We start from the raw sequence: 15,144 nt of genomic DNA, 5'->3' as shown, positions 1-15,144 counted from the left end.
AAACTGTAAATGTTTCAGCGTCCTCTGTGAGTTGTCTAACCACATTGTTTACTACAGGACATTTTTGTTCCCCGGGATCCACTGAGCCTTCTCCTGTCTCCCAGACTTATGGAGATGTTTGTCCCATGGGACATTTCTGCCCTCAGGGAAGTGGGTCTCCCACACCCTGTCCTGTTGGCAGCTTCTTTCCCGAGCTCGGCGCACTCTCTCTCTCCCAATGCCGTCCTTGTCCCCCAGGGAAATACTGCCTGAATCCTGGAGCCTCACAGCCCACAGGTGGAGAATTAGACCAGTCATGAGACTGTTATAAATTGTCTATTGAATACAATATTTTATTATTCAGCTTTACCTCAAGTACCCTAAGTGCAGATTCAGGAGTTGCACAGCTCCCATTAGTCATGTCTGCTGAATTTCTGCCCATAACAACTTTTTGGGGTCTCATAAGCAGCTGCTTTAGAGTCTTTTCTAATTCCTCTCTGTGTTAGGTCTGTGTTTTGCGGGGTTCTTCTGTTCTGGAGGTGCAGATAGTCCCACACCTCGAGCTAACTCATCTTTGTCCAGCTGTCTTCTGAAAATACTAGAGGGTTCCACCATAAGGACGAACGCCACCTGGATGCAAAACCTGCCCTGTTTTAATAACTCAGGTAATTCTGATAAAATATAGTGTTCTCCTGTTTGTAAAGACACCATATGCGTCGTTTATAAGGGCAGTACATCACTTTGCTCAAACTGGTCTACCACAGTGCAGAGCTTTAGAAGTAGTGATAAATATCCCACAAGACAGTGGCTTTTCATGGTTGACCTTAAGTATTCTGCAATTAATCATTGCCATACAATGTTACATTGTCCGCCCCTGACAAAATGGTTTATTAGGCATTGTAGAGAAAAAAAATGAGGCTCCTCTTTGGCGTCCTGTCTGGTAGACAAAGATTATAACTCAACTATTTTTCATGCTTTATCTGCCATGTTGTGTTACAGGGAGAGATGCTAGTGGGATCAAAGCAGCAGCAGTGTCACGGGAAGATTTAGATCAGACTGTGACTGATTCACCGCCGAGTCTCAAGACGCCACAGTATGCGTGTTCCACCTACAGAGGAGATATATGCCCTAGGGGTGGGTAAATCCTGGCAGTGAACTTATGCACTTAATGTGATACTTTAGTTATCTTCATTGCTCAGACATGATAGCCTAATTTTTTGAAAATGGTAAGACACACAACTTACTTCATCTGATTGGTGCAGGTTGTGTGATGTAATTTGGTTTGATTCCCGTTTAGTCTCGGTTTATTTAGCGATTCGGTCAGAAAATTATGGCTGAAATGTTAAATCACATTAAAGTGGTTTGAATGATGAATGCTTAGTTTTAGTGTTTAATGGCTTGCTCTATAAATAAGGAGAGAAATATAGTTTGTCAAATAAGCGCACTAAAAAAAACATTAGTGGCAGCACAAAACCCCCCAAATAAATCTCACTCTGAAAGGTTCAAATTCCCCACCTTAAACCAATGGCAAGGGCATTCGATTTTATTTAAATAGACTTCATTTCCATCTCCCGTCACTTTACATAACAAGGTGACTTTACAATACAGTAGAGCGAATGGGCGATAAAGAGCTGCAGATGGCTGGGTGGTGAGGCACATAAAAGTAACACTGTTGATATACGAGCCTAAAAGAACAGATTTGCAAGTAATAACATTCCTTCAAACGTAAAGGAAAAGCTGTGAGGGTAGTTGTGTGAAACAGAAGAAGCAGAGAATAAAAGTTTGAGAGTGAGAAAACCCTCTGTCCCTGGAGGGATCACTTAGTTAATTGGAAACTTTCTCTTGTTGAAGTGTTATCATTTCAGGGACAATGTCTGGCTGATTTTTTTTTCAGGTTTCTATTGTCTTATGGGCTCTGCTTACCCTCACTCCTGTGAGGCTGGTTCTTACTGCAACCAGACTGGCCTAGAGGCTCCAGCAGGACCCTGTGCAGCTGGATATTACTGCCCTAGAGGCTCTTCTGAACCCCACGCCAACCCTTGTCCCACAGGACACTATTGCCCCCTTGGAATCCAGCTTCCTCTGCCCTGCCCTCTGGGAACTGTAAAAAGTGAGCTGTTGCACTTTTGTTATGTAGCTGTAATCTGTGAGTAATATAACAAATACATTGTTCTTTGAGTACATTTATTGATTTCATTAACAAAAGAGAAGCTTGTGCATTGTGATTTCTCTTCCATCAAAAAGGAGAAGCAACTGAGGACAAATCAGTAATCCCTGGCTTGTACCCAGGCCATGAATTGATGATGAATGAGTACGCAATCAAAATAGTAAAACTGAGAAAAACAAAACCTAATCCCCTTTGCTCCGAACATCATCAGTTTTCCCACTGACGTCCTTGTTTGAACTGGTGTATACCTTTGCAGCTCAGTCATGTGGAAAAATATGAAAACTTCCACTGAAGCATTTTTTCCCCCTTGGGCGCCTATGAATAATTGCAGTCACAAAGTGGCTTAATTGTGTAATTGTATTCTTGTCTTGCGGCAGACAACTAGAATCCTATTATTATATGCTGTAGCTCCTTTGTACAGTTATGAATTAGAAACTGATGAGGGACTTGGGATGCACTTTGCATTGAAATAACATTGTAATCTATTTAAGGCTTTAATTACAAAGTGATATGGTGATTTTTTTTAAAGTCTTTTTCTTTTGAGTGAGCAAATGCCCTGTGCACGTGGGTGTGCAAAACAACAGTTTTGTCTTCTTAATCAATTTATGTTGCTCATTTCATTAAAATTCAGATTTCTTAATTTATCACACCCTTACGCGCACGAATGCGTCACCATCACTCCTAGATAAACAGTTTAACTACAATGTGCACATTATCCACCAGGTTCCCTTGGTGGATCCACTGTTGAGGCTTGCCAGCTGTGTCCTCCAGGTCAATACTGTCACCAGCAAGGAATGGCTGAGCCAAGTGGCCCCTGTGCAGAAGGCTACTACTGTCCTGAGGGACAGATCTCTGAAAGACCACAGCAACATGCCTGCTCAGTTGGTCATTACTGTGAGAAGGTCAGCCGTGTAGTGTCAGGCTTCAAGCTACTGTCAGTCATCAATAAATATTGCATGTGATGTCTTTACATAACCCCCCCCTCCTCAGCTCTGTTATTTTTTCATGACTAGTGCATTAATATAGCAGGTTGGTGTTTCATCCGAGTCCCTGTGCTGTGACTCTGTCCACTGATATTGTTGCACTACGATTACAACTGATGATACATGTTGTTCTCCGCATATAACATCTAATAAAATGATTCTGATGGTTTCCTCAGGGTAGCGCCAGACAGACAGCCTGCCTTCCTGGCACCTACCAGTTCAGACGAGGTCAAGCCGGCTGCGAGACGTGTCCTGCTGGTTTCTATTGTAAAGAGCAAGGTAAACCTGATGGAACGACAAAGCATTTAGCTGCTGGAGCCCAGATGTAACCTTTTAACTGGGGCGAGTTTTCTAAGAAATGATTGCAAATGTTCCTATTTGAAATGTGCTTGTCAGGAACGACTCTTCCACTTCCATGTGAGAGAGGGTTTTATTGCCCCAGTGGATCAGCATATCAGCATCCCTGTCCATCCGGGACCTATGGAAACATATCAGGACTGGTTGAGGAATGGCAGTGTTTACAGTGTGACCCTGGGATGTACTGCAGAGGAACAGGTACATTTCTCTGGCCATGTTTGTTTCGTTCAACAGATCTTTCTTGCAGACAACTGCTGTTTAAATGTATTGATGTATTGTTGGAAAAATATATGTACTTTTCTACTCTGTTAATTTATATTTGCTTGAAGGGAGGACTACCCCCACTGGGCAATGTGCTGCAGGGTTTGTTTGTGCCGAGGGAGCCAGTGAACCTTCACCGTTAGACAATGTGACAGGATTCCCTTGCCCGCCTGGGTTCTTTTGCCCTGCAGGCACATCTGTACCACAACCATGCCCAAAAGGAACATTCAGGTGGACATCTTTCAGTACCTCAATTAACATCGAATGATCTGAAGATGTAAAACAACACAAATAGTCCAATATTGGTGGCTAAATAGTGCCCATTGTGTGCCTTTTAATATTATTTGAATTATTTCATATGTAATCAAATCCATTTACAGTCAAGATGACCTATGATCAATTCAAATTCCACCTCTGCTTTCAGTGAGCAGATCGGCATTGTTGATCATTCTTTGTGTCGAGGCTGCACACCTGGCTTTTACTGTTCACAGCCTGGCCTTTCTGAAGTGTCTGGACCCTGCTCGCCAGGTAAAAAGTGATGCTCATTATTATGTTATGTCAAATGATTTATTATCCTGCTTGACTTGAACACATTTAAATGTTTCTACTGCTAGGTTTTTACTGCTTAGAGGGATCCCAGTCTGCTACTCCAATGTCAAGTGTATCGGGAGGTGTTTGTCCGGCAGGCCACTACTGTGCAGAGGGCAGCAGTGCCCCCTCACCTTGCCCGCCTGGTTTTTACCAAAATAAGACTGGAGGAAAAAGCAAACATGACTGCAAACCATGCCCTCTTGGTAATCAAAATGTTAATACACAAAACTGACATTTCTGACGATATCCTCACTGTCTGAATGTCTTTGCCAGGCTGGTTCCAGGATTTGCCAGGGCAGAACGAGTGTAATCCCTGTCCCCCTGGGTTCCACTGCCAGCCTCTGAATCCCAGCCCCACCAGAGGGAGCTCTGCCGGAGTCTCCAGCCCTCTGCCCTGCCCAGCTGGTTATTTCTGTCCAAAGGAGGAGAGTCCACACAATCAGCCACTCCCGTGCCCCAAAGGCAGCTACAGCCCCTTGCAGGGTCTCACTAGTGCAGGTAAAATAACAGAACTTTTATAGGAAATAGAGACAAGTGCAGTTATGTTGCATTCATGGCTAGTTGTTGTATTTATTTAATTTAGATTGAAGTCTAAATATGGCAATGAATGCTTGATTCAGACACATGATTTATGGTAATTTAATCAACTATTATTCAGACCTGAGGTTCTTTTGATAATTTGCATATCTGGAAATGCATTTGTTAAAGAAATTAATATGAAAGGAATTATTATATATTAGATACAAAAATATACAGAAACAAATAGGATATTCTAGTTTTAGCTTATTTATCATATGAAAAATACAAAAACAGGTCTGAGTTGTGTTGATGCACAATAGTATTGCTGTTCTTCCTTTCATAGTTTAAAAACAAAAATCAAAGACTATATTGAGTCATTGAGTGAATGTTTACATGCATTTTGTTACTTCGGTCTTTCTGCTGTGTTATTCTAGTGCCCTCTAATATAGTTTACTTCACACATTGATACCTTTAGCCACATGCAGCACCCTCAGAGCTGTGCTGATTGATCTTGAGCTTGTTTTGCTGTTAGAAGTGAAGTGAAATCTGTCATTGTCTGTGTTTGCAGGTCAGTGCTTAGTATGCCCGGCAGGGCAGTTTTGTGGCTCTGAAGGTCTGGTTGAGCCTTCAGGATCGTGTGCTGCTGGGTTTCTTTGTCTGACGGGTGCCAAAGTGCCAAACCCCACTGACAACAGAACTGGATCTCTCTGTCCACCTGGGATTTTCTGCCAGCAAGGTCTCAGAGCAGGTAGATTTATTGGATAATAGAATTAGATACAGTGAGAGTGTTTTGACTAAATTAGTTGATAACTATTGTCCTTGATGTAAATATGTAAGAAAATTGTGTATGTTTCTGTATCCTGTTTGTTTGTATATGTGTTTTTCTTCTTGCTGTTACAACCAAATTTCCCCTTGTGGGACAATTAAAGATGATTCTATTCTATTCTTCTATTCTTATCGTCACAAGCAATGAAGTGATCTTACTAAGAGTCTCTGTCTGTACAGCTAAATCTTCTAAATGGCCAGATGGCTACTTTGATGTGCAAAGGATCTGTTTAATATCCTGTAATGACACTTTACATGTTCCTATAGGGGAACCACACCCCCAGTGGCACTGTACTTAAACTGAGACAACAGCACATATTCACATGTTACTGGGACTATTCACTTCAACTGTGGATCACAGCCTTTTTCCTTTGCAGTACCTCTAGTGGTCTGTTAGAGTCAGAGAGAAAGATCAGCAATATCTCTGCTACTTCAATCTATTCATTTGAACTCTATTTAATCTTTATTAAAATATTAATATTCTATGGTAGCACATATCATGCTGTAGGAAAATCCCAGAATGGCACTGTCAGGGCGCCGGTTTAGCTAACTGGGATGAGCAGGTGACCATATGCTGCATGTCTTCCCCTTTCTGTCTCCCTCTATTTTCCTGTCACTCTTCACTCTATCCTTTCAAATAAAGCTGTAAAAAGGCCCCCCAAAATGTCAGCTGTAATAATTTAACTTTTATGTGCATAAATCTTTGAACAACACATTGTAACTTGTAAATTTCTGTATAGAAGTTTGTTTTTCTTTTACTCTCTTGTCTTCTAGGTGATTGCTGGGTGGGCTTTTATTGTGACTGGGGCTCCAGCAAAGCAGATCAGGCTGTGTGTCCAGCTGGTTTCTTCTGCCCCAGTGGAACACCAGCACCGGTGCCTTGTCCTGCAGGAACATTTAGCTCTCAAACGGGCAACACGCATCAATACAACTGCACCATCTGTACCCCTGGATACTACTGTCAAGGTGGGAAACATGGATTTACCTGCAGGGATCAGCAGTAATCCAGAGAGGAATCCATTACCATACTTTGCTACCAAAATATTTGCAAGATCAAATTCACTTGTGTTCACTGGTGATTCTTTAAAGTCCTTCTTGGATGATTATAATAATCAGAGCAAGCTTTATAATTATGAGGAGCTTATCCAAAGTCTCTTTGTCTCAGCCAAACTAACTGAGACATTGTTTCACAGTATCACAAAATTGTTTTAATTATTGATGTCTTAAGACATTTAAAACTACACAACACGGACTTTCCAAAGTTGCTAAATTTCTTTGTTAATTGCATCTCTGTGCCCGAGAGAAGTGAAGGAGAGAAGAGACAGGGTCGAGTGGGTGGAAATGCATGTCAGGGGATTTGTGACAGAGGCAAGAGTAAAAGGGAAGATTTACAAGATGGTAGTGAAACCTGCCATGATGTATGATGTGGAGATGGTGGCATTGACAAAAAGTCAGGAGGCAGAGGTGGCAGAGCTAGAGATGCTAAGATTTTACTGGGAGGGAGGACAGGATTAGAAATTAGTACATCAGAGAGTCAGCTCAGGTGCAGTAGTTTGGAGACAAGGTTAGAGAGGCAAGGCTGAGAGTTGGTTTGGGTTGTGCAAAGGAGGAATAGAGGAAATATGTTAGCAGCAAAATGAAGAAGAAGAAGAAAAAGAAACTATAATGTGTGTACTTATTCTTTTTCTTAATGTGGCTCAGGTGAAGCTACTGTCCAGCCTGTGCTGTGTCCTATTGGTCACTACTGCCCTGCAGGTCTGACTCTAGGACTGGAGTTCCCTTGCCCACCTGGGACTGTGCAGAACCACCTCGGAGCATCCAGTCCTGAAACCTGTCTCTCCTGCCCTGCTGGTACATAAAAACATTTTGCTTCACCATAACCAGTATGACAGCTTATTTTATTTCTAATTATTGTTATGATGACTTTATTTTATTTATGTTGCCTGCAGGAATGTTTTGCTCTCAGTCTGGGCAATCCCAGCCGACAGGTCTCTGTGAAGCAGGATACTACTGTCCTGCTGGATCAACCAGTCCAAACTCTACTGAGTATCAGGTGATGCTTGTCCTCTGTGATGCTGGCCATTAAAATTTACCTAATGATTTTAGGGGACCTTCAACCTTTAACTTAGTATTACAGTCTTATTTGTGAAGAAAAAACTCTTTTTTGGCACGTCATAAATGGTCTTCCAGTGGTACCATCAGGTGTGATAGACACTATAAGAAAAAGAGCCACATTTCCAGGATACCTTCTGCAGTGAAATACATTCTTCTACTCTAACCCTGTAAAGCCTAAACCACAATAAATTGTCATAAAATTCATTTTTTTTGGAAACTGAAGTGTTTTTTAATCTAGTGACAAATTAAATAATGCAACAATGTGCAATTTATTGCTCACAGTAGGACGGCATGTGTCTGATTGTATGTATGGAAAAACAAAAATCACACAGATGATGTACAGGTGTAAAAAAGTCATGTATCACATATGATACACTTTTTTTTTTTAAATTTCTTTTATTTAGATAATTAAAACTTTTTCTTACTTTTTTCAGGGAAATTCGTCTGGAAGTCATCTTTGTCCACCTGGCCTGTACTGCCCTGCAGGCACTGGCTATCCACTCCCCTGCCCTGTTGGTTCTTTCTCCATCGCTCAAGGACTAAAGGGAGTTGATGAATGCACACCCTGCCCCCCTGGACTGTTTTGTGACAGTCCTGCAATAGCAGAGCTTTCACAAGCGCTCCCGTGTCAGGCTGGGTAAACACTACTATTACTCTTCTACTTTTCAATTTCAAATCCACTCTTTCTCAGAGTGGATAGTGACTTTTTTTTTTTAAAGGCCTTTTAATGTCTTCCAATCACTTCAGTGTCTGCCAATAGTTTGGTTTCTTTCTCTTCTGGTATTAGACTGTAAATAAGAAGACTGGAACATTTAGGCATATTGTGGAGGAAAATTAAAACACAGAACAATTCAGATACGTTTTTCTTGGCTGCTGCTAGCTATTAAGGGCTTCTGTTTTTTCATTCAGTTTAACCTGAGTGAATTAATAAAGCCAGACTTTGTGCCATGAGCTGCACTCTGCCGTACTGCAAAACAAGAAACACACACACACAAAACATAATTTGAAATTGTGGCTGAATGATTTCCCCTCACTTACAGTTTTGCTAGTGGCAGCTTGTGCCAAAATCTATACGCAGTTTGTTTTCCTCTGTTTGTGCCTACAGGTATGTGTGCTTGGGCGGCAGCTCCAGTCCCACTCCATCCAATGGTCCCCATGGCTACCTCTGTCCTGCTGGCCACAGCTGTCCTATTGGCTCAGCACATGAGGAGCCCTGTGAGCCTGGCACTTACAGTCCTGCCCCGGGAGCAGCCCGTTGCTTATTATGCCCCAAAGGAACCACGTGTCCATCGTCAGCCACTAAAGAGCCCTCCGCCTGCCCCTCTGGTGAGGATGGTAAAAATAAACGTTAAGTCAGTCACAAATTAAATATTTTTAAACTTTTAGGTATAGCAACAGTATTGTCCAAATTTGTATTTCTGCAGTAACATAAAGTAACTGCTTTCTCTTTAGGTCATTTCTGTCCTGCTGGGACAGCCCTGCCTCAGCCCTGCCCTTCAGGTACTTTCAACAATCAGACAGGTGCCCACACACTCTCTGCCTGCACACCCTGCCCCTCTGGACTGTACTGTGCCGCATATGGAGCCTCCATACCACAAGGTGAACAGAGATTAAAATTTTGATTTAACAAAACTTTGGCTTTTTAGCAAAATACTCACATCTGCATCCTCACATGGCATCAAACTGGTAGTGTCACCTTTTTCTTTTCTTTTTTTCCATCCAGGTTTATGTTTGCAGGGTTATTTCTGCCATGGTGGAGCTATGGAACCAGCCCCTCACAGCTCTGAAAACTTCCCCAGGAATGGCCCTTGCCCTGTGGGCCACTACTGTCCAGCAGGGTGCCTCTCTCCAATTCCATGCCCTCTTGGCAGCATTCGCAACTCCACGGGTACTTCAGTAATGTTTGCACATGTCATGAAAAGGCATTTCCATGCTGCTGGATTTGAATTTAAAAGAGATCCACTTCTGATCTCATGCTGTCTGCTTCCCATTATCTCCTTCACAATATTCTCTGACTGTTATCTATTGTGCACCCATCATAGGAGGTGTGTCCATGGAGAGTTGTTCTTCCTGTCCTGCTGGCCACTACTGCTCTACAGACGGTCTGGCTAGCCCCAGTGGTCCTTGTGCTGCTGGTTTCTACTGCCCTTTTGACTTCTCTTCAACTACGCCATATGCATTCCTCTGTCCCAAGGTAAGGTTGAACATATAGACTTCTCTCCAACTGAATTACTTCCCCATGTCTTCTCTATTATTTTCCAGACATATGTGTAATAAATGGTTGTGCCACGTAGTTTAATATCAATTTTCTGCTAAATTGGGTGCCACTTCTCTGATGTTCCTTCACCTTTTTCATTCCAACTAAGGGCCACCACTGTCTGCAAGGTTCTTCCATGGCCTTGCCTTGTCCCACAGGAGAGTACCAGCCTAACCAGGGATCAGACAGCTGCATTCCCTGCAGACCTGGTTTCTACTGTGAGGAGGCCATAGTGGGAGATCCACTACCCTGCCCACCACATTCATTCTGCCCTGCAGGTATGCTGAAAAGAAGCTCTTGACAATAAAAGATTTAAACTTTTATTTATAGCTCACTGACATATTCATTGACATGAGACCAATATTAGTCTCATGTCTTTCTTTTGACAAGAATGTTAATCCACTTGGTTTATTTCAAAATCAAGATGAGATGACCAATAAAGGCTTTTGTTTTATCCCACCTTTTGTTTTTCTTCTAGGAACAATGGTACCTCAGCCCTGTCCTAATGGGACATACACCCTTTCAGATCTGGGAGGTTTACAGGAAGAGAGAGAGTGTTCACCCTGCCCTCCAGGAAAGTTTTGCAGGTACACAGTCCCATGCACGTCTTGCACCCTCAAATATTCAGAAACAGTGCACTGACTTAGATAAACATACAGCTAGGCCCATGCACACCTTGTGTATACAGACATATTTATTTATTTTATTTATTTATGCTTTATTTAACAGTAAGTCCCTTGAGAATAAAATCTCTTTTTAAGGGAGACCACGCCAAGAAGACACACCAATACAAAATTATAAATTTACAAATTAAAAATATTTATTGATAAATAAATAAAGGAACATAACAGCATACATACACTATCGAACCAGATACCCTAAACCCCAGTTCCAAAAACAAAAAGCAAAATCTGGATGGTACCATATGTTGCTCTAAAAGTTGTATATGCCTTCAGTACCTTTCCATTTTGCCCCAGTTCAGCTTCTAAATAAGATTTGGCCCAGAGAACCGAGTCTGACTAAGAGAATATAATGCCTTGGATAGATCAACAAACAAGGCAGAAAAATGCATTAACAACATAATTTGTAACCCACACATATTACGGTACTATGAACTGATCTAAAGCCATCAAAGAGCTTATTGCAAATACCAGAGTTTTAACAAGAGTGGAAAGTTTAGCTATAATTCTTTAAAATGAAACTTTTTAGAAGGGGAGAACATAGGCTGCTTTACAGATTTTAGAGCAATATTAGTCTGGACACTAAATCACCCTAAAATCTGGAGAAATAATAATATGAGGAACAGGCTCAGCAGTTGCATCAGCTGTTAGCTTTAGATGACGGGGAATCAGATTGGCAGGTCCAGATGACTTTTTTGGATGAATGGATTTCAAACCTTTTGAAGAAATTGATCTAAAGACAAATGGGTTCTTTTGATATGGAGGTAATAGATGAAAAAGACATGGGATTCAAATTAGAACTCTGAGACCACATTTTCATTAAAAACAGAACTAGCTGATAGAAAATGTTCATTAAGATACCCAGCAATATCAGCTTTACTGATAATTTTAACTGAGTTTATTAAAACATGGAGCACGACAGCAACTTTATCTCTTTCAATAATTCAGAAAGGTTATTGCGGTTTTAAATGGATCTTATGTAGTGCTGTGATTTGGATTTTCAGATCGGAGTTGGACATTTCTTTCTTAAAACTTGTTCATCGATCATCTCTCCTAGAAATCCTATATTGCTTTATAATAGCGTCCATTATGTTAATTGTCATTATGTCAAAAATGTTGGCATGCAGGCTAAACATCATGCATTATATTAACTCTATATGACCAATGCATAGCTCATATAAAATTGCTGGTTCTTAAGATTTTCAAAGAATGAGACCTAGTAACATAAATTTACAGATTTAATTTTAATAACTTATAAATTATTCATAAATTGTTCTCTTAGCCATTTTTAATTACTTCCAAGTAATTAAGATTTTGCAAAGCATCACAAATTACAGCGGATGATGCGTTTAACATTTAACATACATTGTATCTCCACTGCCCTTCCTGTCATGATCAACTCTTTGAACACTGTAATCATCAGTTACAGTGCTCAAAGACAAACACTCACTGTTATCACATCAGAATGCACAAGTATGTCATGATCAGTAGCCACGGTTCACTGCCAAAACTAAATGACTGCCTTCATGTGCATGATCATAATCAACTCAGAGTAAACATTAAACAAGAAGAGATGATGTTATTATCTTTGTATTTGTTAAATGGAGCATACGTTTCAGATTCTTCTAAATTAATTATGTGTGCATAGGCATATATTTCTGGCTGCATGGAGTGAATCTTGTGGTTTTATGTACTGACTAACTAACTGTATGTTTCCTTAGGGGTGGTAAGATCCAAGGTGTTTGTGCTGCAGGGTATATCTGCGTTTCTGGAAGCACAGATTTCACCCCTCAGGGACCAGTGTTTAACTTAACCCAGTGCCAGTGGGGTGTGCAGTGTGCTGGACCGTGTCCACCAGGTGCAATATGCATATATAGAGAGAAAGATATATAATTTTAAAAACTAACAATGTAGAAGAAACTACCAACAAATCAATGTTAATGCTTTTATTCTCTGTAGTTTAGCTAAATAAATTGTTAAATACCAAATGTTTCCTTTATTCTAGGTTTCTATTGCCCCGAAGGCACAAAACAGGCTCGGTTGTGTCCTGCAAATACCATCAGAAGCTCCCCAGGAGGTGCCAGCCTACAGGATTGCTTACCTTGCCCACCCCAGTATTGGTGCAAATCTGGTATGAACTGAGTGAAGTTTTGTAGCCATTTTAATCAAGTATTAAGGGTAAAAATACAAAATTTTAATCAAGATACTTAAATTTTCTGATCTGATGAAAGAGAATAGGAGAGGCTGATCTCTTCTTGTAGCATAAAAATTGTTCGTGTATATACCAAGTATCAGAAACCTGTTTTCCTCCTAAACAACTTTTTGTGATGTTTGCTTGCAGGAGACCCAGTTGCTCATCTGTGTCCTGCTGGTCATTACTGTGATGGTCTGCCTGGTGGCGACTTTGTTGGAGGGACTGGTGCCAGGCCATGCCCTCTCTACACTTATCGAGCTTCTCCTGGAGCACACAGCAAGGGTGACTGCCTGCCATGCCCACCTGGTTCACACTGTAACAGCACAGGTCTGATACGCCATATCCTCATGTTTTAAAAGATGAACTCAAATTTAATCTATAAATGTAACAGATTCCTTTTCCTTCCCTGTAAAAGCTACACATTATTCCATTCTGTTATTCAGTTCTGATTATACCCCGTGCCTACAGTATGGTGCACTGTAATACATTTTAAAATACATCTGTAATCTTTTTTTCTCTGTTGGGTTTTAATGCACATCTGCAAGGGCAATTCAAAGCCAGCTCCTTTCAAGACTGCATTAATGTCCGTATACAGTATATGGTGCACATTATCATAGTTGTGCCTAAACTATGAATGAAAGAAATATGATGTGAGGGAAGGCATTGAATTTTAACTCTTCACATGAGGCCACGTGCACTGAATTTTCAAATAAAAAAACAACAACCTTGTTTCTGGTCCTCTCACAAAAGTTTATGGTTGACACTAAATCATATTCTTGCCTTAGCTAGTGGATAATGTGCAGCAGGTTGTTACGGTCCTTTCTTTTGCTGCCTTTGCTGCCTTTGTGGGAAGGCTTATTAAAAAAACTTTAATAATTTTAGCAAGCTTTGTGGTTCATATATCTGTCACACTATATAGTGATTTGTTGTTTTTAGAAAATGGTTGTTGTTGTAGGGCTGACAGACTACTCCAAACATCCCTGCCCACCTGGCTTCTGGTGTAGTGGGACTGGGCCTCCCATCCTCTGCCCCGCAGGCACCATGAGGCAGCTTCCGGGAGCTGCTGCACCCAGCCAGTGTGAACTCTGTGCAGGGGGAACCTTCTGCCCACACCCCCAGGATACAGGAAAACCCAACGTTGAAGGGATACCCTGTCGGGCTTCCTATCAGTGTCCTGTTGGTGGGTTTCTCAGAATAGTTTTATGTGAAAGCTCATTTTAGCCTCTGGATGCGATGTCTGAACCATTTTAAATTCCTTCCTTTCCAAACATAGCAGTGAGTGTTGTAACAAGTGTTTGATCATAATCTAGGTGCGGTTTCAGAGAGGCCATGCAGAGCTGGATCGTACTGTGGACCCCAAACTGCTGAGCCTGAAGCCTGTCCAGAAGGTTATTTTTGTCCTGAAGGATCTCATTCCTACAACAGCCCCAAACAACTGTGAGTACACGACAGCTCTAACAAGCTAAATCTGGCACAAAGGCAAGTGTCCACTCTGTGTGATATAAAAAATGAGAGGCTTTAAATGATGAAAGCTTGATAGGTTTTGACTGATTCTACTTCATGTGGTTTAAAGCTTTATAAATAACCCTGTTACCATGCTCCACAGCTGTCCATTTCCATACTATTGCCCAGCCAACAGCTCTTCCATGAAGTCCTGCGAAGGCGGCTCTATGCCTGCCAACACTAGTGGGCTCAGAGGGTCCAAAAACAGCTGCTGTATTGTGTGTGAGGGGGGCACCTATCGTCCATCTCTAGCCTCCATTCTGCAATGCCTTCCTTGTCCACCAGGATACTTCTGCCCCCCAGGTACTTTATATACGTTTTGGCAGGAATTTTTCATCATCCTAAATGATCTCAATTGTACAGTATTTCTCATTTCATACACATTTAATGCAACAGGTGCAGACAACTACAAGAAAAACCCTTGCCCTCTTGGCTATGTTTGCCCTTTGGGATCCACTCAGCCGATATCCTGCCCACCTGGCTCATTCGGCAACCTCACTCGTGCTGAGAAAATGGATGACTGTCGCCTGTGTCTGGAAAACACCTTCAACCACCTGCCTGCCCAGAAGGCCTGCTTCCCCTGTGGTAGCTCCTCCACCTCACAAGCTGGTTAGAGCAGTAAATAACAGACTGATTTAAAAAGTTTTTATAGTAAACTTTGTTGCGAGGAGTTGGAAATCAGGACCACAAACTGCCATGCCGTGTGTCGCTTG

At 41.5% G+C, this 15,144-nt stretch overlaps 1 protein-coding gene across 1 annotated transcript in view; it reads left to right on the top strand.

The window, feature by feature from the left end:
• The window catches only part of LOC308401180 (uncharacterized protein), a 48,239-nt gene that overhangs the window by 18,311 nt on the left and 14,784 nt on the right, over positions 1-15,144 (top strand). The window contains exons 25-53 of the mRNA XM_080889302.1: positions 58-276; positions 486-644; positions 979-1,113; positions 1,874-2,089; positions 2,870-3,048; positions 3,306-3,408; positions 3,526-3,684; positions 3,816-3,978; positions 4,172-4,275; positions 4,362-4,541; positions 4,612-4,836; positions 5,426-5,605; positions 6,457-6,648; positions 7,384-7,533; positions 7,632-7,735; positions 8,232-8,434; positions 8,903-9,123; positions 9,250-9,396; positions 9,521-9,685; positions 9,840-9,991; positions 10,164-10,332; positions 10,533-10,641; positions 12,456-12,592; positions 12,740-12,865; positions 13,076-13,255; positions 13,884-14,108; positions 14,239-14,365; positions 14,535-14,734; positions 14,828-15,040. Coding sequence (XP_080745428.1) covers positions 58-276; positions 486-644; positions 979-1,113; positions 1,874-2,089; positions 2,870-3,048; positions 3,306-3,408; positions 3,526-3,684; positions 3,816-3,978; positions 4,172-4,275; positions 4,362-4,541; positions 4,612-4,836; positions 5,426-5,605; positions 6,457-6,648; positions 7,384-7,533; positions 7,632-7,735; positions 8,232-8,434; positions 8,903-9,123; positions 9,250-9,396; positions 9,521-9,685; positions 9,840-9,991; positions 10,164-10,332; positions 10,533-10,641; positions 12,456-12,592; positions 12,740-12,865; positions 13,076-13,255; positions 13,884-14,108; positions 14,239-14,365; positions 14,535-14,734; positions 14,828-15,040 — 4,842 coding nt within the window. The remainder of the gene's footprint in view (positions 1-57; positions 277-485; positions 645-978; positions 1,114-1,873; positions 2,090-2,869; positions 3,049-3,305; positions 3,409-3,525; positions 3,685-3,815; positions 3,979-4,171; positions 4,276-4,361; positions 4,542-4,611; positions 4,837-5,425; positions 5,606-6,456; positions 6,649-7,383; positions 7,534-7,631; positions 7,736-8,231; positions 8,435-8,902; positions 9,124-9,249; positions 9,397-9,520; positions 9,686-9,839; positions 9,992-10,163; positions 10,333-10,532; positions 10,642-12,455; positions 12,593-12,739; positions 12,866-13,075; positions 13,256-13,883; positions 14,109-14,238; positions 14,366-14,534; positions 14,735-14,827; positions 15,041-15,144) is intronic.

Source organism: Rhamphochromis sp. 'chilingali' (assembly GCF_963969265.1).
Source record: "Rhamphochromis sp. 'chilingali' genome assembly, chromosome: 8".
Lineage (NCBI taxonomy): Eukaryota > Metazoa > Chordata > Actinopteri > Cichliformes > Cichlidae > Rhamphochromis > Rhamphochromis sp. 'chilingali'.
Note: the sequence above shows the minus strand (reverse complement) of the source record. Positions and strands in the feature narration are given on the sequence as shown.